This window comes from Saccopteryx bilineata, chromosome 3 (assembly GCF_036850765.1).
Source record: "Saccopteryx bilineata isolate mSacBil1 chromosome 3, mSacBil1_pri_phased_curated, whole genome shotgun sequence".
NCBI classification, from domain to species: Eukaryota; Metazoa; Chordata; class Mammalia; order Chiroptera; family Emballonuridae; genus Saccopteryx; species Saccopteryx bilineata.
This window is the reverse complement of record NC_089492.1, coordinates 117,760,409-117,784,751: the sequence shown is the minus strand read 5'-3', so window position 1 is coordinate 117,784,751 and position 24,343 is coordinate 117,760,409. Positions and strand designations below refer to the sequence as shown.

Here is a 24,343-nt window from a genome sequence, read left to right as displayed (position 1 = left end):
TGACTAACTTAAATGTAACAAGAGTAGAGAGGATTGGGTTATATTTATATTTTCATGTATAGATAGTGTTCAGATGGATTTTTTTTTTCATTTTTCTGAAGCTGGAAACAGGGAGAGACAGTCAGACAGACTCCCGCATGCGCCCGACCGGGATCCACCCGGCACGCCCACCATGGGGCAATGCTCTGCCCATCCTGGGCGTCGCCATATTGCGACCAGAGCCACTCTAGCGCCTGAGGCAGAGGCCACAGAGCCATCCCCAGCGCCCGAGCCATCTTTGCTCCAATGTAGCCTTGGCTGCGGGAGGGGAAGAGAGAGACAGAGAGGAAAGCGCGGCGGAGGGGTGGAGAAGCAAATGGGCGCTTCTCCTGTGTGCCCTGGCCGGGAATCGAACCCGGGTCCTCCGCACGCTAGGCCGACGCTCTACCACCGAGCCAACCGGCCAGGGCCAGATGGAATTTTTGTGTGTGCATCATGTGTTACCATGTTGCCAGTTTGCCTCTTCCGTAAAAGTGCTTTCCCAGTTGAATATTTGAAAGTCTCTTTTATTGCTTTTAGTTTTAAATTATTTCCAGAAAGGAACATAGTGTTCAGAAACTGGAACTTCGTGTATGTACCTCAACTGGCAAAAATGTGAATTATTTTTAGTTACTGTAATACTTTTCCATTATCTTGGTCCTTGGAACATCACAAAAAATCCTATCCTGTTAACATTCCTATGTGGAAATAATGGTTAACAAGTGTGCTTTTATAATTTTGAAATTTCAGTATTGTTCCTATTTGATAAGGAACTGTGTCTTCAGGAAATTTGTTTGGTAAACATTTGTGGAATTCTCAAGGTATAAGATTTAAACATGCATTGTGAGAGAGAACTGTATTTAAACTAGGAAGTATAAAAAGTAGGATGAATTGAAGGAATTGTGTAGGTTATAATTTACAATGGCTTGGGCAAATTTCAAGTGTATCAGTGGTGATAATAACAAAGGTGGCATCGTTTTGTTTTACAGCTAAGATTTAGAAAGATTTGGGGCCATAAATTCAGAGATGCTCTCAAACACTTCATTCAGATTCAGTTTGTAGGGAAATAATTATTTGAATCATTCTCCAGAGTAAAATTGAGAACCTGTTTTGTAGATACCAAGTGGGTAAAATTAGAAAAATAATTTTGTGCGTATCCTTCACATCTTACTAGACCTCTTTGCATAGTAGACGCTACCAACACCAGTAATCTTCAGTTAACAAAACAGATGTATTTATTGTACATGAGTTAATAGAGAACCTTTGAAAACATAGTAATCAAACCTTAATATGACTGTTTATTTAGAGTTAACAAAACACCCCCCACACAGTCTTTCTGGTGCAATTCTATTTCCCTTTATGAGAAGTGATGGCTCTTCTTTTTGTTCATTAAATTGAGTAGATTTCTACATTTGGTTAGGTATAAGTACCTTGGTTTTTCTAGGTGTTACTCATTAAAGAAACTGATACAATCTTGGTTAGGAGGACTTTTCTTTCCTGTAAAGTCACCCATTCTACATATACAGTACCTACAATCCTGATTGTGCCACAGTAACTTGGAGCCAGTCAACTGGTTTGGCACTTTCATTTCCTTAAAAATTTGGATTACACTATGTTCCTGGCCCTTTCCAGCTTATATTGCTTTTTTGTTTCTTTTGATAAATGTTTTAGTGTATAAGAAACCTTTTCAAAGCATTTGGATTTCAGTTTACAGTAGATCAACCTTAACGACAACAGTGCCCTAGCTTTTTTATAACAGTGGCCAAATGCATAGAGGAAAACTTTAAAAGTTTTTTTTTTTTTTCTAAACAGGTAGCTGAAAATTTTGTTCCTCCTCTGTTGGATGCAGTTCTCATTGACTATCAGAGAAATGTACCAGCTGCAAGAGAACCAGAAGTGCTTAGTACAATGGCTATTATTGTCAACAAGTTGGGAGGACATATAACAGCTGAAATACCTCAGATATTTGATGCTGTTTTTGAATGCACATTGAATATGATAAATAAGGTAATGCGATTTACATTTCATTTTTAAAATGGGAAAATCTGTAGGATACTTCTTATAACACTTAAAAGTATAAATCATGCCTGACCAGTTGATGGTGCAGTAGATAGAGCGTTGGACTGGGACACAGAGGACCTAGGTTTGAAACCCGGAGGTCGCTGGCTTGAGCATGGGGTCTCACACTGCTGTAGGGCCTCCCCACCAGTCAAGGCACATAAATAGAAAGCAATCAATGAATAACTGAGGTGCAGCAATGAATAATTGATGCCTCTTATGTCTCTCCCTTCCTGTCTGTCCCTCTCTCTGTCACAAAAAAAAAAAAAAGCATAAATCATCAATGAGTGCAGCATAATTTTTAGTTTCTGAAGTTAAGTGTTTGAACTTTTGGATCACAGAGATGCTTGTTTTTCTTTTTAAATTTCATACAGAAATATCTTAATATCCCTGGTCAGGTAGCTTGATTGAATCTACATCCCATTGCACCATGGTTGTGTGTTCAATCCCTGGTCAGGACACATAAAGAAATCAATCAACGAATTCACGATGAGTAGAACAAAAATTCTCTTTCCTTCCTTCCCTCTCCTTTCTTCTTTTTCTAATATCCATATAATATATATATATTTTTTAAATCTTGCCTGACCTGTGGTAGCACAATGGATGAAACTTGGACCTGGAATGCTGAGGTAACTGGTTCAGGCCCCAGGCTTGCCGGGTTAAGGCACATATGAAAGTTGGTGATTCCTGCGTCTACTCCAACCCCCATATCTATCTATCTAATTCTCTCCCCCCCCCCCTCTCTCTTTCTCTCCTGTTTGAAAAGAATAAATGAATCGAGAGACAAGGACAGACAGGAAGGGAGAGAGATAAACATCAGTTCTTTATTGCGGTGCCTTAGTTATTCATTGATTGCTTTTTCATTTGTGCCTTGACTGGGCTTCAGCTGAGTCAGCAGTGACCCCTTGCTCAAGCCAGTAACCCTGGGCTTCAAGCCAGTAACCATAGGATTATATCTGTGAGCCCACGCTTGCATGAGTGAAAACTTGCGGCTTTTTAGGTGTTAATGATTTAGTTGTATTAATTTGTTTAAATAAAAAGGCAGGTCTACATTTTTATTTATAAAATTATAATACATGCTTATAAAGCATGGGGAAATATGTACATTAATCAAGAAAAATTCTGGTTTAAGTGTACAAATTACATAGTAGCTAACAGTTTTTCTAATCTATATAATAGTCCTCTAAAGTCACTAAAGTGATAGTAATAGTCTCAGTTGCTAGAAAATGTGATGTTCTAGGCCAGGGGTCCCCAAACTACGGCCCGCGGGCTGCATGTGGCCCCCTGAGGCCATTTATCCGGCCCCTGCCGCACTTCTGGAAGGGGCACCTCTTTCATTGGTGGTCAGTGAGAGGAGCACATTGAACATCTCATTAGCCAAAAGCAGGCCCATAGTTCCCATTGAAATACAGGTCAGTTTGTTGATTTAAATTTACTTGTTCTTTATTTTAAATATTGTATTTGTTCCCGTTTTGTTTTTTTACTTTAAAATAAGATATGTGCAGTGTGCATAGGGATTTGTTCATAGTTTTTTTTATAGTCCAGCCCTCCAACAGTCTGAGGAACAGTGAACTGGCCCCCTGTGTAAAAAGTTTGGGGACCCCTATTCTAGGCCCTGGCCACCTGGCTCAGTGGATATAGAGCATTGGCTTGCCACTTGGATATTTCAGGTTTGATCCCCAGTCTGGTTGGGGCACACATGAGAAGTGACCATCTGCTTCTCTTCTCCCTCTCCCCCTTCTCTCTCTCTCTCTTCCCCTCTTGTAGCCAGTGTCTTGATTGGTTTGAGCATCGGCCCAGATGGGGGTTCCTGGGTGGATCCCGGTCAAGGGGCATGTGGGAGTTTGTCTCTATCTCCCCTCCTCTCACTTAAAAAGAAAGAAATAGAAAGATGGGCGTTTTGATGACTTCCTTTATAATGTGACCTTGGATTTCCTCATTTGTATAATTCATTTAATAGTTGTTAATTTTATATTTCATGAAAAGCAAAATTTATTGTCTTTGCATTTGCTTTTTAGGTGGCCATACATCTTATGTTCCATAATTGTATTATGTTCCACTAATACAATTTAAACTTTGTTTTGTTTCCAACATTTATTTTAAGGACTTTGAAGAATATCCTGAACACAGAACAAACTTTTTCTTACTACTTCAGGCTGTCAATTCTCATTGTTTCCCAGCATTTCTGGCTATTCCACCTGCACAATTTAAACTTGTTTTGGATTCCATTATTTGGGCTTTCAAACATACTATGAGGAATGTTGCAGATACAGGTAAATGCATAGAAATGATGTCTTTTATTTCCTTACCAATCTATAAACTGTATATACTTACAGGTTGATGTATAGTTTATAGTTGTGGACAGTTAAGTATTACTTCCCTTGTGTAACGGTATCAATTGCATATATACGTCTGAGGAAGTCCTAAAAGAAGTTGGACAGACATAGTCCATATGCAGGATTAGTTATGGGGAGATGGGAATAAAATTTAAGGTAGGGAGAGCATAACTGTTTATATTTCTGTGACTTGACTTTTTGCCATATGCATTTCCTCTTTGGCACTAAGGGTCCACTGAGGGTAAAACTAAAGAATATTTCTACCAGGAGGATTTTTGAATTGTTGTGTATTAAATAGTGATTGGTATAATAGAAAGATAACGTTGTGCTGTTTTTTGTGTGGCTTTGGAGAGAATAAACCCGTCTTTCTGATGTAGTGGAAATGCAATGGTTATTTTTAAGTATTTAAGAAAGCAAGCATTTCCCTGGCTGGTTGACTCAGTGGTAGAGCGTTGGCCCACCATGTGGAAGTTCTGGGTTCAGTTCCTGGTCAGGACACACAGGAGAAGTGACCATCTGCTTCTCCACTCTCTCTATGCATGCATGCGCTTGTGGCCATGGCTCAAATGGTTCCAACAAGTTGGTCCTGGGCACTGAGGATGGCTTCATGGCCTCGCTTCAGGCACCGAAATAGCTCAGTTGCTGAGCGTCCCAAACAGGGTTTGCCGGATGGATCCCAGTCAGGATGTATACAGGAGTCTGTCTCTGCCTCTGCCTCCCTGACTCTCACTCAGTGTAAAAAAAGGGGGGGGGGCAGGCATTGATTCTAGTTGAACTCCCATTACTGACACGTAATTTAAGCAAGTAGTCATTAGCTAAAAAGAGGGAGAATGGGTTTTGAATCAGAATAATTTATTGGTAAAATGCTATATGAATGCTGTCAGTCTGTAATTTGTCAGTTTTCTGTGTATTTCAGGCTTACAGATCCTTTTTACACTCTTACAAAATGTTGGGCAAGAAGAAGCTGCTGCTCAGAGTTTTTATCAAACATATTTTTGTGATATTCTTCAACATATCTTTTCTGTTGTGACAGACACCTCACATACTGCTGGTAAGAATTTAGAGTTATAAAGATGTTAAGTGTTCTAGTTCTTAAATCTTAGAGTTAATAATGTTCTTTTTATCCAACAGGTTTGACAATGCATGCATCAATACTTGCATATATGTTTAATTTGGTTGAAGAAGGAAAAATAAGTACACCATTAAATCCTGGGAATCCAGTTAACAACCAAATGTTTATTCAGGAATATGTGGCTAATCTCCTTAAGTCTGCATTCCCTCATCTACAAGAGTAAATATATATATACTTTTTAATAAACAAAGTTTTCATTTAAAAAATGTGATTACTAAGTCACTGTTTTGATTTGCAGTGCTCAAGTAAAGCTCTTTGTGACAGGGCTTTTCAGTTTAAATCAAGATATTCCTGCTTTCAAGGAACATCTTAGGGATTTCCTAGTACAAATAAAGGTATGTGTTTTATTTGCTTTTGAAGAAACATTAAAACTAAACATGATTTTTTAAGTGTTGTGCGATATATGTGATAGAATTAATTACTTTATTTGTATTGTAAAGTAAGTGGGCTTTAAAAATGTACATTCTTACTAATTTGATATAGATTACAGACTGAAAAACTAATGACTAGGAAGAGGATAGGTTTGAAATACTGGTTTTGGAAACTTGTTATTAAAGTAATTCATTTTAGATAATTTAATTGTCTATTACAGTAGTGTGATTGACTCCCACAGATATTTTTAAGGAATACAGTGAGGAGAAACATGCTGGCAATTTGTGTTAGGGTTCTATACCCATTTTGTTAAGAGAAGTTTTAGCAAGAACTGTAACTATTAATATAATCACTTCTGTTGCTGTTATACCTTTATTGAACTCTCAGGACAATTTTCCTTGTATCTTCTCATTTCAGAATTAATTAGCCCAAGCTGGTTGGCTCAGGGGTAGAGTGTTGGCCCATTATTTAGATCAGGGGTCCCCAAACTACAGCCCGGGGGCCATTTACCCAGCCCCCATCGCACTTCAGGAAGGGGCACCTCTTTCATTGGTGGTCAGTGAGAGGAGCACATTGAACATCTCATTAGCCAAAAGTAGGCCCATAGTTCCCATTGAAATATACTGGTCAGTTTGTTGATTTAAATTTACTTGTTCTTTATTTTAAATATTGTATTTGTTCCCGTTTCGTTTTTTTACTTTAAAATAAGATACGTGTAGTGTGCACAGGGATTTGTTCGTAGTTTTTTGTTTTGTTTTGTTTTGTTTTTTGTATTTTTCTGAAGCTGGAAACTGGGAGAGACAGTCAGACTGACTCCCGCATGCGCCCGACCAGGATCCACCCGGCACGCCCACCAGGGGGTGATGCTCTGCCATGACCAGAGCCACTCTAGTGCCTGGGGCAGAGGCCAAGGAGCCATCCTCAGCGCTCCGGCCATCTTTGCTCCAATGGAGCCTTGGCTGTGGGAGGGGAAGAGAGAGACAGAGAGGAAGGAGGGGGGGGTGGAGAAGCAAATGGGCGCTTCTCCTATGTTCCCTGGCCGGGAATCGAACCCGGGTCCCCCGCACGCCAGGCCGACGCTCTACCGCTGAGCCAACCGGCCAGGACATAGTTTTTTTTATAGTCCGGCCCTCCTAACGATCTGAGGAACAGCGAACTGGCCCCCTGTGTAAAAAGTTTGGGGACCCCTGATTTAGATGGTCTCGGGTCTGATTCCCGGTCAGGGCACATAGGAGAAGTGTCCATCTGCTTCTCTACCCTTTTCCCTCTCCTCTCTCTCTCTCTCTCTCTCTCTCTCTCTCTCTCTCTCCCTCTCTCTCCACACACGCACACCCCACTCCACCCACCTTCCCGTACCCATAGCTCAATTGAAGTGAGTTGGCCCTGGGCACAGAGGATGGCTCCAGTTGCAATGGAGCAAGGGCCCCATTTGGTCAGAGCATCTCCCCCCAATGGGCTTGTTGGGCTCACTCAGGGCATATGCAAGTGTTTCTCTGCCTCCCCTCCTCTCACTGGATTAAAAATTTTTTAAAGAATTCATTGATCATACCTTGGCTGGGATAGCTCAGTTGGTTAGAACATCATTCCGAGGTGCAAAGTTTGCTGTTTTAATCCCCTCAGGGCACATGCAGGAACAGATGTTCCTATCTCTCTACTTCTCTCTCTTCCTCGCTCTAAAAATAAAATAAACATTTTTTAAAAATAATTAATTGGTCATCAAATATTCAGGGGTTTTTGCCCTCCAAAATACAAGTTGTTTAGACAAAATACCAGCTAAGAGTAAAATGGCTTCATGCCTGCCCTGTGGTGGTACAGTAGATAAAGCATCAATCTTTGGTTTTTAATTCAGCCACATCATACTAAAATTTAAACCCAGTCAGTTGATGGAAACATTATATCCCTGTGTAAACAGGAGTGTTCTTACCTGCACTGTTTTCCTCAAAGACTACTCATTTTTCATAATATTACGTCTACCTTTCAACTATCTGTGTCCACAGGAGTTTGCAGGTGAAGATACATCTGACCTGTTTTTGGAAGAAAGAGAAACAGCCCTTCGACAGGCCCAGGAAGAGAAACATAAACTTCAAGTGTCTGTCCCTGGCATCCTTAATCCACATGAAATTCCAGAAGAAATGTGTGATTAAAATCAGAAGTCATGCTGGGTTTCTTTTCTCTCTCTCTGCAACTATTGTCAGAAGAAAACAGCATCTGGATATTTGTCGACCAAAATGATGCCAATTTGTAAATTAAAATGTCACCTAGTGGCCCTTTTTCTTATGTGTTTTTTGTATAAGAAATTTTCTGTGAAATACCTTCCATTGTTTAAGCTTTTGTTTTGGTCATCTATATTTAGTTTGCATGAAGTTGAAAATTAAGGCATTTTTTAAAAATTCTACTTCATGCCCATTTTGTGGCTGGGTTGGGGGGAGGAGGCAAATTTGATTTGAACATATACTTGTAAATTCTAATGCAAAATTAATACATTTTTTTTCCTGTAAACGATACCAATTTTTAATTAGTGGAGCATTTTCTTTCTAGCCTGTATTTCAGTCTAGAAGAAAAATAATGAGTAAAACAAATTGCATTGTTAAAAGGATTATAGTGCTGCATTGTCTAAAGTTAGCACCTCTTGGACTGAATCGTTTGTCTAGACTATACATGTATTACAAGTCTGTATGGCAAGTTTGCAGCAAGATCATGTGCATATCATCCCATTGTAAAGCGACTTCAAAAAATATGTGAACACAGTTAGTTATTTTTACACAGTTCTTTTTGTTTTTGTGTGTGTGTGCTGTCGCTTGTCGACAACAGCTTTTTGTTTTCCTCAATGAGGAGTGTTGCTCATTTGTGAGCCTTCATTAACTCGAAGTGAAATGGTTAAAAATATTTATCCTGTTAGAATAGACTGCATCTTTTTAACAACTCATTAAAAAACAAACAACAAAACTGGCTTTTGAGATGACTTATACTAATTTACATTGTTTACCAAGCTGTAGTGCTTTAAGAACACTACTTAAAAAAGCAAAATAAACTTGGTTTACATTTATTTTCTCTTTATTGGCTCAAAATTCTTATTAATGAAAGTGGTCATGTGTGTTAAGGTACTAACATTTTTAAATGACGTGAAATCTGTTGACATACAGATATTTCCAAAGTAGCCTGGTCAGGTGGTGGTGCAGTGGATGGAGTGTCTGACTTGATCCTGGCAGGACCCAGGTTCAAAACCCTGAGGTCTTCCGTGCCTCCCTCCCTTCTCTCTCTCTCTCTGTCTCCTCTCTAAAATTAATAAAATCTAAAAACAAAACCCTGATGCCTGACCTGTGGTGGCGCAGTGGATAAAGTGTTGACCTGGAATGCTGAGGTCGCCAGTTCAAAACCCTGGGCTTGCCTGGGCAAGGCATATATGGGAGTTGATACTTCCTGGTTCTCTATCTCTCCCTCTCTAATAAAAAAATAAAATCTTTAAAAAAATAAATAGATTAAAAAAAAATTAAAAAAAAATACCCTGAGGTCACTGGCTTCAGTGCTGTGTCATTGGCTTGAGCAAGGAGTCACTCGCTCTGCTGTAGCCCCCAAACCCCCGCCCCATCAAGACACATGAGAAAGCAGTCAGTGAACAACTAAGATGTTGCAATGAAGAATGAATGCTTCTCACCTCTCCATGTCTCCCTATCCCTCTCAGTCTCTATCACACATGTACTAACAAAAAACAAATTTTTCCAAAGTAACTCAAGTAAAAGCAGTTGGTATAAGCAGGCTTCCCCAAACTGCGGGCCACATGCGGCCCCCTGAGGCCATTTATCCGGCCCCCCACCACACTTCCAGAAGGGGCACCTTTTTCATTGGTGGTCAATGAGAGGAGCACTGCATGTGGCGGCCCTCCAATGGTCTGAGGGACAGTGAACTGGTCCCCTGTGTAAGAAGTTTGGGGACCCCTGGATATTCAGGCCCTGGCCAGTTAGCTAAGTGGTAGAGTGGCAGCCTGGTGTGCAAGAGTCCCAGGTTCGATTCCCAGCCAGGGCACACAGGAGAAGCGCCCATCTGCTTCACCTCTCCCCCTCTCCTTCCTCTCTGTCTCACTTCCCCTCCCGCAGCCAAGGCTCCATTGGAGCAAAGTTGTCCCGGGTGCTGAGGATGGCTCTGTAGCCTCTGCCTCAGGCGCTAGAATGGCCCTGGTTGCAACAGAGCAACACCCCCTGGTGGGTGCATGCGGGAGTCTGCCAGTTTCCAGCTTTGAAAAAATGCAAAAAAAAAAGGTATATTCAGATACATTCTGTTACCAAGAAACATCTTTTATTTGACACATTTTACCTTTTATTTGTGATTAAAGTGTCCTCTTGTTAAGGAGATCAGTGTAACTGATAATCCAGGTATAAGAAGCTACTGTAGATCTTGGTTGAGTTATAAAATGTAACCCTCAGAAAAGTTGGTAGAAGAACCTGACCAGGCGGTGGCGCAGTAGATACAGCGACGGACTGGAATGTGGAAGGACCCAGGTTCAAGACCTCGAGGTCACCAACTTGAGTGCAGGCTAATCTGGTTTGAGCTTGGACCCAAGGTCACCGGCTTGAGCAAGGGGTTACTAGGTCTGCTGTAGCTCCCTGGTCAAGGCACATGAGAAAGCAATCAACGAACAACTAAGCTGCCACAACGAAGAACTGATGCTTCTCATCTCCCTTTCTGTCTGTCCCTCTCTCTGTCAATATTATTTTTTAAAATTTTAAAGTGGTAGAAGAGATGAAATGTGTAGAGAGCTTATAAAACATTGAAAAGAGGTAGAGCAAAGGGAAGAGGAAAATGGAACCAGCTGGATTGGACCAATTTCCACAGGATAAATTAATCTAAAAAGTGGACTAAAGCCTAAGCATTCAAAAGTGCTTCATGATAGTGGAGATTGAGCAATTTTGGATAATTGCTGTATTTATTTCAACAGTGATTGTGGGTAATAATTCTTCCTACAGCAGCATTGGCTTTGATAAATTTGGGATGTTGCAAGAAAAAGAAACTAAGCTGTGGTTTGGGAATGGGGATAGTACACTTTAAATTAGAACTTATTGTCAACTGGGGGTTTGAGCACTGCCAGGAGTTACAACTTAAAACTAAATATAATTATAGCTATGAGCAAAAAGAATCGCTTCAATATTTAAAATGTGTAAATTTGACACATTAAGGCTAATTCATAGATTGAACTAGAAACATTGGATTTAAGTGGTTTTATTTAAAGTGGATCACATCAAAGGTGTATTCTATTCCATAGTTCAATCCCTTGTGTGAAGATTTTGTGGAAACACTGAGCAAAAAGATTTAACCAAAACTAGAGAAAATAGTGACAGCAACTTAGATGGGCAATTTCTTGCTTAATTGAATGTTAGAAGGATAACCATGATTCCTTATTTTATTTTCCAAGTGGCAAATATTGTAACCATATAAGGGAGCTGCTCATAAACTGAAAAAGGTACCAAATGCCAAGCAATGCCAGTTTTATTCATGAAAAATTGATATGTAGAATATTAATTGTATTTCAAACACACAACCAATTCATGCATTTGCAAGACAAGTATGTAGTTAGTTGGCAGTGTTCTCATTTTTAATTTTTACTAAATTTATTGAGGTGACTAGTTAATAAAATTATTCGTATATTGTATAGTGTGTTCACCACTCCAGTTTGGGTCTTCTTCCATCACCATTTATCTCTACTTTACCTTCTACTTACTCCTACCCCCTTTTCCCTCTGGTAATCACCACACTGTTGTCTGTCTGAGGTCTTTGTAAGTTTATTTTGTTCATTACATTCCACATACGAGTGAAATTATATTTTCTTTCTCTCACTGGCTTATTTCATAGCATAATACTCCAGGTCCATCTGTGCTGTTGCAAAAGGCAAGATTTTTCTTTTTTACAGTTTTTTTCATTGTGTAATGGTGCCACAGGTATTTTGGGGTTTGTTTTTTTCTGTTGGTGATAGAGACAAGCAGAGAGTGGGACAGATAAGGGACAGACAGAAAGAGAGAGAGATGAGGATCAATTCTTCATTACAGCACCTTAGTTGTTCATTGATTGCTTTCTCATGTGTGCCTTGACTGGAGGTCTGTAATGGGATCAGTGACACCTTGCTCAAGCAAGCAACCTTGGTTTCAAGCCTGTGACCTTGGGTTTTCAAACCTGGGTCCTCATCCCAGTCTGGTGCTCTATCCACTGCGCCACCTCCTGGTCAGGCTAAATATCAGATTATTAACCCCTTGTAAAATGTATTGGCAAATATATTTCCCATTCAGTGGGTTATCTTTTCATATTTATTGTTTAGTTGACTGTGCAAAACTTTTTTTTTAGATTTTATTTATTCAATTTTACAGAGAGGAGACAGACAAAAGGAGGAGCAGAAAGCACCAACTCCCATATGTGCCTTGACTAGGCAAGCTCAGGGTTTTGAACCAGCAACATCAGCATTCCAAGTCAATGCTTTACCCATTGTGCCACCAAAGGTCAGGCCATGCAAAACATGTTTAGTTTGATGTAGTTCCAGTTTATTTTTTCTTTTGTTTCCTTGTCCAGTGAGATATAATAGAAAAAATATCACTATGAGAAATGTCCAAGATTTTACTGCTTATATTTTCTTCTGGGATTTTTATTGTTTCGAGTCTAACATTTAAGTCTTTAATCAATATTGAGTTTATTGTTGCAATAGTGTATAAAAGTGGTCTAGTTTCATTTTTCAGCCTATATATGCCCAATATTCCCATCACCATTTATTGACCAAGTATGAATTCAGTCTTCACAGGCTGTTCCTTCCCCATTTGAATCTAATCTCTTATTGTAGCCTTACCTAAATGCAGGTATTCCATGGTTTGATGGCAACAGAGATAGGCAAGGCTGGAGTTTAAAAAAAAATACATTATTAAATGTAGAGAATAACTAATTGGTCTGATTTAGTCATTTATGTATTAGATTTTCCTCTCAAGTTAGCAGCAGAATTCATCTTGTAACAATGTAAAGACAAATCTTTATGGGAAAGAGTTTCACAAAAATTGGTTGCATAAGTCTGCACTGACTGCCTCACTCACTTGGTTGGAACATTGTACCAATATCCCAAGGTTGCGGTTTAATCCTTGGTCTGGGCACATACAGGAATCAATGAATGAATGCAGGAGTAAGTAGAACACATTGATGTTTCTCTCAAAAAGAAAAAAAAATTAAATGGTCACGTAAGCTAGTGAACTGGTTTTGGTGCTGGATTTAAGAAGCTCATAGATAAAAGGTCTGGATTATAATTATATAAAATATGTTTAATTCCTATTTATAAATCACTTAGTAATTAAATACTATGGTAAAGTTTCTCACTCTCTTGTGCTTTCCATCTTTGATGATACATTCTAGGTTAATTTGGAAAAATAATTCTGTAATATACCTCATCCATATTGCAGGTTTCCATTTTTGTTTGTTTGTTTGTTTGTTTTGCGACAGAGACAGAGAGTCAGATAGGGACAGACAGACAGGAAGGGAGAGAGATGAGAAGTATCAATTCTTTTTTTTTAATGTATCTTTTTAAAATTATTTTTATTTAGTTATTCATTTTAGAGGAGAGAGAGAGAGAGAAAGGGGGGAGGAGCAGGAAGCATCAACTCTCATATGTACCTTGACTGGGCAAGCCCTGGGTTTAGAACCAGCAACCTCAGCATTCCTGGTTGATGCTTTATCCACTGCGCCACCACAGGTCAGGCGAGAAGTATCAATTCTTCATTGCAGCTCCTTAGTCTCCTTAGTTCATTGATTACTTTCTCATATGTGCCCTTACTGGGGGGCTACAGCAAACTGAGTGACCGTTTGCTTGAGCCAGCGACCTTAGGCTCAAGCTGGTGAGCCTTGCTCAAACCAGATGAGCCTGCCATCAAGCTGGCGACCTCAGGGTCTCAAACCTGAGTCTTCTGCGTCCCAGTCCAACGCTCTATCCACTGCGCCACTGCCTGGTTCAGGCTCCCTAACAGTTTTGGGGGATTTTTTGTTGTTGTTGTTTTACACAGAAAGAGAGAGGGATAGATAGGGACAGACAGGAACGAAGAGATATGAGAAGCATCAATCATTAGTGTCTCGTTGCGACTTTAGTTGTTCATTGATTGCTTTCTCACATGTACCTTGACCGTGGGCCTTCAGCAGACGGAGTAACCCCTTGCTCGAGCCAGCGACTTTGGGTCCAAACTGGTAAGGTTTTTTGCTCAAACCAGATGAGCCCGCGCTCAAGCTGGAGCAGTCAGGGTCTCGAACCTGGGTCCTGCACATCCCAGTCTGACACTCTATCCACTGCACCACCACCTGGTCAAGCTCTCTACAGATTTTTTTTGTTTGTTTTGTTTGTATTTTTCTGAAGCTGGAAACAGGGAAGGGAGGCAGACAGACTCCCGCACACGCCTGACCGGGATCCACCCGGCACATCCACCAGGGGGCGATGCTCTGCCGCAACCAGAGCAACGCCCGGGATGGGCAGAGCATCGCCCCCTGGTGGGCATGCCGGGTGGATCCCGTTCGGGTGCATGCGGGAGTCTGTCTGGCTGCCTTCCTATTTCCAACTTCAGAAAAATACAAAAAAATTTTATTCTGAGCCCTGGCTAGGCTGGTTGGAGTGTCCATCCCAGTACACTAAGCTTGTGGTTTCAATTCCAGGTCAGGGCACATAAAAGGATCAACCCATGAATGCATAAATGAGTGGAACAACTCATGTTTCTCTCCCTCTCTTTCTTTCTCTCTCTCTCTCTCTCTCTCTCCCCCTTCCTCTTTCTTTCTCTGAAGATTCAATGAATTTAAAATGTTTTTATAAATTGGAATTTCATTCTGGGGGCTGCAGGGAATAATAGTATAATAGCTTACAATATGGTTTTATATTTAAGAGAACATTATCAGAAATGAATGTCTTAACATGGTTTTGGCTTCGACTTGGAACGCTGAGATCGCCAGTTTGAAACCCCGGGCTTGTCTGGTCAAGGCACATATGGTAGTTGATGCTTCCTGCTCCTCCCCCTTCTCTCTCTCTAAAATGAATAAATAAAGTCTTAAAAAAAAAAGATAATTTTGGCTTCATGTAACAAACGTAAGAACAGTGACACATATAGTTTATTTTGTGCTCGTTATCAGTGAAGTCAAGAGTTGACAGATACAGAACTTGCAACTTTATGATATCACCAGAGTTATGGCGGTTTAGGAACTTTTTCTATCCCTAGCACCTGGATTCCACTCCAAAGTCAAATATGGCTCCAGGAATTTCAGCCCTACATCTGCATTCTAGACAGCAGGGTGGAAGAAACCTTCCCTTTGTGAGATTTCAAAGTCCCGGAAACTCAGAGCACTGTACTACAGTATTTCTCCATAGCTCCACCCAAAAAGAGAAACTGAAATACAGTTTTAAGACTGGATGCATTACTGCTCTGAATAAAATTGGCGCTCTATTAGGCTGAGAGTGAATTGAAGAAACTGGTAGTCTCTACCTCAATTTCATCAAAAATATGAAGATAAAGGACGAAAGGTAGTTGATGCTAATGAAATTGCTGTGTTAGTGGCAGCAGCCTTTGTCACTGTTCGAGATTCAAAAAAAGAATCTATACAGGGTGACAGACAAGAAACATTTACTCCTGTCTGTGTCACTAATTTCTGTCTATATATAGTTACTTCCAGACAGTAGAACTGGAAATAAAATCTTTCATTTTCTCTTTTTTTAAATTTATTGACTGATTTAAAGAGGTAGTCAAAGAGGGAGGGAGGCTGGGAGGGAGAGAGAGACCGAAATGGATTGGGACGATGCTCTAACGGCCAGCTGAGCTATCTGGCCAGGGTTAATTGCTGTGTGTGTGTGTGTGTGTGTGTGTGTGTGTGTGTCCTTAAAAACTACTTAAATTAGGCCTGATCTGTGGTGGCACAGTGGATAAAGCCTCGACCTGGAAATGCTGAGGTCGTTGGTTTGAAACCCTAGGCTTGCCTGGTCAAGGCACATATGGGAGTTGATGCTTTCAGCTCCTCCCCACCTTCTCTCTCTCTCTCCCTTTCTCTCTCCTCTCTAAAATGAATAAATAAATTTTTTTTAAAAAAAAGGAGAACTGTTAAAAAAAAAACTACTTAAATTAATAACTTAGGGAAAAGTTACAGAGTTTGAGGGGAAAGAGCCAAGACTAATGGTTAGGAAAGTGTATATTTGAAATCTGTTATTTCCATTGTGGGACAAGTCTTGCAAAAATGCGGAATATAAAATCCCAGAGTCAACTGATCTATGTCAGTGCAGTGGATAAGGCATCGACCTGGAACACTGAGGTCGCTGGTTCGAAACCCTGGGCCTCACTGGCCAACACATATGGGGAGCAATTACTACAAGTTGATTCTTCCTGCTTCTCCCCTCTCTTTCTCTCTCTTTCTCTCCTCTCTCTAAAAATCAATAAATAAAGTCTAAAAAAATAAAATTATAAAAAAATTCCAGAGTTCTTTCCTTAATCCACTTTTTTTTTTTTTTTTTTCATTTTTCTGAAGCTGGAAACAGGGAGAGACAGTCAGACAGACTCCCGCATGCGCCCGACCGGGATCCACCCGGCACGCCCACCAGGGGCGGTGCTCTGCCCCCCAGGGGGCGATGCTCTGCCCATCCTGGGCGTCGCCATATTGCGACCAGAGCCACTCTAGCGCCTGAGGCAGAGGCCACAGAGCCATGCCCAGCGCCCGGGCCATCTTTGCTCCAATGGAGCCTTGGCTGCGGGAGGGGAAGAGAGAGACAGAGAGGAAAGCGCGGCGGAGGGGTGGAGAAGCAAATGGGCGCTTCTCCTATGTGCCCTGGCCGGGATCGAACCCGGGTCCTCCGCACGCTAGGCCGACGCTCTACCGCTGAGCCAACCGGCCAGGGCCAATCCACTTTTTTTAATGGGATGACACTAGTTAACATAATTGTAAAGTTTGTGTGTTCACACCCTCAAGCCTCTTGATCCACTTCTAATTGACCTAATACCCAGACAATACCACTGCTAACACTTCTCTGTTAAGACATCCAGAGTAATCCTATCTTTTCCTCAATGTTTGCTGACTAAACTAGGCCTTTTCTAACATATAAGTGTTTACTCCAATTTAAAAATTCTTGGCCTCAATCTGAACCTAATAAGTTGGTGTGTACTTAATTCATAGATATGTTTTACAACCTGGGATACACTATTTTTTATACAGCAAATAGGACATACGAAATCCAGTCTGAACATTAATGGCACTTGCTACCTGAACTGAAGTCCTTGACCCAGAATATCCTTTCCCTACAACAAAAACAGGAAAAGAACCTAGGCACCCGGACACTTTGGGCTCAATATACTAAATGAGGTCAGGCTTATTCAGTATGACCAATCAGTTAAGAGCAAACTTCTTCCATTTCACATTTAATAATTTACCTCACTCTTAGACACAGAAAAAAGAGATGTACTTCCCCACCTTGTTTTCCAGATACTGGTAAACATAAGAAACCCTTTCGTCCATGTAAACACAATAAATGAAAATTAATTTAAAAAGAAACCCTTTTGTTCCTGAGTTCATGTGAAGCCTGGGTCTTCAGCTACATCAGGAGACTTAATGTTCTGAGCTTTGAAGTGGGCTTACTTGCCCTTTCGGTTGCTGTAGTGTTTGTTTTTTTAAAAAAGACTTGTAGAGCCCTGGCCGGTTGGCTCAGCGGTAGAGCGTCGGCCTAGCGTGCGGAGGACCCAGGTTCGATTCCCGGCCAGGGCACACAGGAGAAGCGCCCATTTGCTTCTCCACCCCCCTCCCCTCCTTCCTCTCTGTCTCTCTCTTCCCCTCCCGCAGCCAAGGCTCCATTGGAGCAAAGATGGCCCGGGCGCTGGGGATGGCTCCTTGGCCTCTGCCCCAGGCACTAGAGTGGCTCTGGTCGCAATATGGCGACACCCAGGATGGGCAGAGCATCGCCCCCTGGTGGGCGGAGCGTAGCCCCCGGTGGGTGTGCCGGGTGTATCCCGGTCGGGCGCATGCGGGAGTCTGTCTGACTGTCTCTCCCTGTTTCCAGCTTCAGAAAAATGAAAAAAAATAAAAAAAAATAAAAAAGACTTGTAGAGCAGAAAATATTAGCCCATTATTAGTTCATAAGGAGAAAGTTTTCTGATAGAGTTTGCAACTACTCAGAGTTGTGAAGAAGCTACAATGTTAAAATAGAACAGACCATATAACAACTACTTTGGTTTTATTTTGTTTGTTTTGTTTTGTTTTTAGAGACAGAGAGAGGGATAGATAGAGACAGACAGACAGGAACGGAGAGAGATGAGAAGCATCAATCATTAGTTTTGCGTTGCGACACCTTAGTTCATTGATTGCTTTCTCATATGTGCCTTGACTGTGAGACTACAGCAGACTGAGTAACCCCTTTGCTTGAGCCAGAGACTTTGGTTCCAAACTGGTGAGCTTTGCTCAAACCAGATGAGTCCGCGCCCTAGCTGGTGAACTCGAGGTCTTGAACCTGGGTCCTCCGCATCCCAGTCCGACGCTCTATCCACTGCGCTACCGCCTGGTCAGGCATAACAACTACTTTGAATCATCCATGCATAGCCACCAGAAAATCACCCTGATGAGTTTTAGTAGCTACATTGCTCCTACAGGATACTCCTTTTGGGTTAGTGATTTTTGTTGAGGTTCTGTGCAATAAATTGCCTTTCCTCACAATATTTAGACATTTTGTACCCCATACAGCTTTAGCTAACAATAGTTACATTGCTTGTGGTGAACTGGTCTCTGCTTTGTCTCTTCAATTAAAAATCTTTGTGCTTCCTGACAGCTGAGGTAGAGAAAAAAGACCTCTTGCCTGATTGGTGGTGGCATAGTGTGATGCTGAAGAACCCAAATTTGAAACCCTGAGGATAATGGCTTGAGTGCGGGTTCAAGTGACTTGAGCACAGGGTCACCAGCTTGAGTATAGGATCATCAACATGATCCCATGGTCGCTGGCTTGAGCCCAAAGGTCACTGGCTCAGTTGGAACCCCTCTCCCACGTCCACTCCCAGTCAAAGGATTATGAAAAGAAATCAGTGAACAATTACACTTGATCTTAGCCAAAAGGCCGAGAAGCGATAATCAGTGAACAATTAAAAGTAATGCAGCTGCCTGAAATGTGGTGGCACAGTGGATAACATGTTGACCTGGAACACTGAGGTCTCCAGTTCCAAACCCTGGGCTTGCCTGGTCAAGGCACATATAGGAAGCAACTACTATCTATGAGTTGATGCTTCCTGCTTCTCCCTCCTCTCTCTAAAAAATAATAAATAAAAACAAATTAAAAATAAAGTGATGTGAATACTGAAACTAAGAGACATTGACAAGAGTGTGGTGGTTACGGGGGGGAGGGGGAATGGGAGAGGGATAGGGGGTGGGGAGGGGCACAAAGAAAACAAGATAGAAGGGGACAGAGGACAATCTGACTTTGGGTGGTGGGTATGCAACATAATTGAACGACAAGATAACCTGGACTTGTTATCTTTGAATATATGTATCCTGATTTATTGATGTCACCCCATTAAAAAAATAAAATTATAAAAAAAATAAATAAAAAATAAATAAATAAAGTGATGTGGCCCTGGCCAGTTGGCTCAGTGGTAGAGCATCGGCCTGGCATGTGAAAGTCCCGGGTTCGATTCCCGGCCAGGGCACACAGGAGAAGCGCCCATCTGCTTCTCCACCCCTCCCCCTCTCCTTCCTCTCTGTCTCTCTCTTTCCCTCCCGTAGCCGAGGCTCCATTGGAGCAAAGATTGGCCCGGGCGCTGGGGATGGCTCCTTGGCCTCTGCCCCAGGCGCTAGAGTGGCTCTAGTCGTAACACAGCAAAGCCCAGGAGGGGCAGAGCATCGCCCCCTGGTGGGCAGAGCATCGCCCCTGGTGGGCGTGCCGGGTGGATCCTGGTCGGGCGCATGCGGGAGTGTGTCTGACTGTCTCTCCCCGTTTCCAGCTTCAGAAAAATACAAAAAAATAAATAAATAAATAAATAAATGAAAACCAGAGGGTTCTCTTTTTTATAAGATTTTCTTTAAAAAAATTTTTTTAACTTTATTCATTTTAAGGAGGGGAAAGAGAGAGAGGATACTGGGGAGCAGAAGAGCAGGAAGCATCAGCTCCCATATGTGCTCTGACCAGGCAAGCCCAGGGTTTCAAACTGGTGACATCAGCATTCCAGGTCCATGCTTTATCCACTGCGCCACCACAGGTCAGGCCCACAGGGTTCATTTTTAACTCTTAGCAATGCAAGCTCTTACACCAAAACTTGTACTAGTTTAAAACACAGATTTTGTTTATATGATGGCATGAAATTATTATACATATTCAGGGTAGAAGTTGTATCTGTTAATAGTGACCTAAATTGTAAATTCACTAGTTTGTTTTGTTTACTTCTCTCCTTTTTTTTTAAAAAAAAAAAATTTATTGATTGATTTGAGAGAGAGAAGAGTGGGGAAAGAGCAGAGTGGGAAGTATCAACTCGTAGTAGTGTATGTTTCTTATATGTGCCTTGACCAGGCAAGCCTGGGGTTTTGAACCAGCGACTTCAGCATTCCAGATCGACACTTTATCCACCACACCACCACATGCCAGCCTACTTCTCTCCTTTATTAGTTCTTCAAAGCTAATATATTCAGGGTGACCTCTGATGCAGTTTAATTTTGTTTCCATGAAGTTTACATTAGTTAAAGGAACTTTAATTTCTCTAAATTCAGTCAACACAAAATAAGTGGATTAATAATGAATTTCCTGAACTTAATGGAATCATAACTTTTGAGTAGCTATACAGTTACTTAATAAATGTAAAGTCACAACTTCAGGCTGAATTCATAAATTCTGTTAAGTCTGAACTACCTTTTAAATTTCCCAGGCTGCCTTTGCTAACTACTTTTGAGAATGTGCTTGAATTGTCAGTCATCTGCTCAGTCAAGTTGACTCATTTCAGAAAATCCATGGAATGTTGGAGATAAGAATTTCAGAATGATTTTGAAAAATATGCATTTAAACAGAATAGTCCAGCTGTGGTTCTGTGAAAGCATATTATTTTTCATGAAATAGTTTCCTGATACACTATAGAGTCTTAATTTAGTCATGAGGCTAGTTTGAAAAGTTCTCCTATTGTGGTCCCTGGCCTTCTCACTTCATCTCTCAATCTACTCAGTAGGTCTCATCCATTTTGTTTTTAGAAACAATCTAAATATCTTTTCAAATTAAAAATTCCTGCTCAGACTTCTGTTTTGCATTGCAGACCCATATACCTTAGTATCTTAGGCTCAGACAGAAAATGAACTTTGCCCACCCTGCCCCTATAAAATTTAAAACAACCTTTAATTTAATTTTACTTTTTTACCTTTAATTTAATGTTACTTTTCTCAATGGCACCAAATACCACTTTCAGTTTTCCTGCAATAAATCTGGGAATCATATTTGCCCTCTCCCCTACTCTCACAAATCCAATTACCAAGTTTATTCAAGTCGACATTCAAATAGATCTCAAAAAAACCAAAAAAACAAAAAAATAAAAATAAAATAGATCTCAAATTCATCTATTTATCTCTTCTATTGCTATTAACATAGGCCTAAGCCACTGTCATCATTTCTGGACTTCTGAAATAGCCTTCTAATAAGTCTCATTTATAGCCATTCACATGTTTCCTCAAACCATTCTCTCCCTTGCTACTCCAAGTGTGGTCTGGGGACTACAGTATGCACATCACCTGGGAATTTCAGGCCTTGTCTTAGACCGACTGAATCAGAACCTGTATTTTAACAAATCTCTACATCATTCCTATACACATTTAAGAATTTTTTCTTTTTCCCTTTTTTTAGTGAGAGAGTGGGAGGGAAAGACAGGGACAGACAGACAGGGAGAGAGATGAGTAACATCAACTCATAGTTGCGGCACCTTAGTTGTTTATTGATTGCTTTCTCATATTTGCCTTGACTGGGGGGCTTCAGCTGAGCCAGTGACCCCTTGATCAAACTGGGGACCTCGGGATTTCGAGCCTCGGTCCCAGACCGACGCTGTATCCATTGCGCCACCACCTGGTCAGGCTCAAGAATCTTTTCACGTAGCCTGACCAGGTGGTGGCGCAGTGGATAGAGCGTGGGACTGGGATGCAGAAGATCTTTTCACATGCAAATCTGATTGTGTTACCTCCCTGCTTATAACCTTCTTAATTACACCTTTACACTTATGATAAATATCAAAATCCCTAATCCTCTGCAATAGTGATTTCCCAATGCTTTGCTCAAATTTCCTTGAATATTAAAAAAATTATATACACCTCCTGCAGATTTTAATTTTGTTATCTAACATTTTAACCATAATTTTAATGTAGTAGTTGCATTTTTTGTGTGTGTGTGTGAAAGGAGGGGAGATAGTGAGGCAGACTCCCACATGAACTCTGACCAGGATCCACCAGGCAACGTCCATCTTGGGCCAGCTCACAACTGAGCTATTTTTAGCGCGTGAGGTGAAGGCCATGGGGCCATCTTCAGTGTTCAAGGCCGATGTGCTTGAATCAATTGAACCCTGGTTGAGGGAGAGGGAGCGAGGACCAGGAATCAAAGAGACATTCACACACTGGGCTGATGCTCTACCACTGAGCCAAACGGCCAGGACTTAAGGATATATTTTTAAGCATAATGTATTTGTAGATGTGCTTTATATTTTTGACAAGACTTTGGAAAAGCTACTATATTTCCCCATGTATAAAATGCTCCCATGTATAAGATGCACCTTAATTTAGGGGCCCAAAATTTGAAAAAAAACTGTGTTACATAAAGTTATTGAACTCCTTTTAGTCATTATAAAATTCATACAACTCCTCAATAAGCACGAAAAAGTGGGAAATGCAAGTAAAATGCACCCAGTTTTTAGACCCCAAAATTTTCAAAAAGGTGCGTCTTATACATGGGGAAATACGGTAATTTAGTTCATTAATTTATGGGAAATGTCTACAATGTTACTTACTTACGCCCTGGCCAGGTGGGTCATCATCCCTACATGCCAAGGTTGTGGGTTCTGTCCTTGGTCAGGGCACAAAGAAATGAAATAAAAAGGAAGTTAGTCCTCATTAGCAAATCATTACTGACTCTTAGAAAAAAAATCTGTTTTTAATTTGGATAAAAACATTTCAAATAAACATGCATTCCTCTGACACCACTCTCACCTCTAAATTTGTGTGTGTGTGTGTGTGTGTGTGGCAGGGGTAGAGAGAGTCAGAGAGAGGGACAGATAGGGACAGACAGACAAGAAGGGAGAGAGATGAGAAACATCAATTCTTCGTTGCAGCTCCTTAGTTGTTCTCCAACTAAATCAGTGAGATCACTCTACTGTCTAGTGTGAAAACAAGACCCACTCATGGGCATATTCTTTCAGTTAATTTTTTATTTTTACATGTTAAATATGAATGACAACTATAGATTACAAGGCACCTGAGGGCAGCCTCAATATGAAAGATAAAACAAAGACAAACAGAAAAAGCAACTTTATGAAACGGACCATGCACAGGCAAGAAAACTATCACCAATACCATCAAAGAAGTTAGGAGAAGCTGTTGCAACCAAGAAATAAGAAGAGAATACTCAAGTAAAGATAAATTTAGAGAATCAAAGAGAACTTTTACAAATTAAAGAACAGCAGAAATAAAGAACTTAAGAGATGAAGGATACTTTGACGAAATCTCCCTGAAATAGAGTAAAAAGACAAAAAGATGAAAAGTTTTTAAAAAGTGTAACAAAAATTAAAAGACCACTTCAAAAGTTTTATGAATTCCAGGCCTGACCTGTGGTAGCGCAGTGGATAAAGCATCGACCTGGAAATGCTGAGGTCGCCGGTTCGAAACCCTGGGCTTGCCTGGTCAAGGTACATATGGGAGTTGATGCTTCCAGCTCCTCCCCCCTGTCTCTCTCTCCTCTCTAAAATGAATAAATAAAATAAAAATTAAAAAAAAAAGTTTATGAATTCCAAATAGCATGAACAGAGTACATGCAGGAAAGGGAAAAAAAAATCAAAGAAAGGATTCAAGAAAACTTTCTAGAATGAAAGGACATCAATTTGCTAATTAAAGGGCCCTACCAAATATCCCTCCATATGATGAAAATTACCCCCAACAGCCTGACCAGGTGGTGGTGCAGTGGATAGATTGTTGGCCTGGGATGCTGAGGACCCAGGTTCAAAAACTCAAGCTTGCCATTGTGTGTGGGATCACCAGCTTGAGTGTTTGGTCACAGGCTTGAGTGTAGGATCACAGACATGACCCCATGGTCACTACCTTGAGTCCAAGGTCGCTGGCTCGAGCAAGGTGTCACTGGCTTGGCTGGAGCCCCCTGGTCAAGGCACATATGAGAAAGCAATCAATGAACAACTAAGGTGCCACAACAAAAAACTGATGATTGATGCTTCTCATCTCTCTCCGTTCCTGTCTGTCT

The 24,343-nt window shown here is 40.9% G+C and overlaps 1 protein-coding gene across 3 annotated transcripts in view; it reads left to right on the top strand.

Annotated features, from left to right (window-relative positions):
- The window catches only part of XPO1 (exportin 1), a 50,597-nt gene extending 41,635 nt beyond the window's left edge, over positions 1–8,962 (top strand). For all 3 annotated transcript variants that reach the window (XM_066267208.1, XM_066267206.1, XM_066267207.1), the window contains 6 exons: positions 1,831–2,025; positions 4,181–4,349; positions 5,329–5,463; positions 5,544–5,703; positions 5,783–5,879; positions 7,914–8,962. In XM_066267208.1, coding sequence (XP_066123305.1) covers positions 1,831–2,025; positions 4,181–4,349; positions 5,329–5,463; positions 5,544–5,703; positions 5,783–5,879; positions 7,914–8,060 — 903 coding nt within the window. In that variant the 3' untranslated portion in view covers positions 8,061–8,962. The remainder of the gene's footprint in view (positions 1–1,830; positions 2,026–4,180; positions 4,350–5,328; positions 5,464–5,543; positions 5,704–5,782; positions 5,880–7,913) is intronic.
- Positions 8,963–24,343: the final 15,381 nt, after the last annotated feature.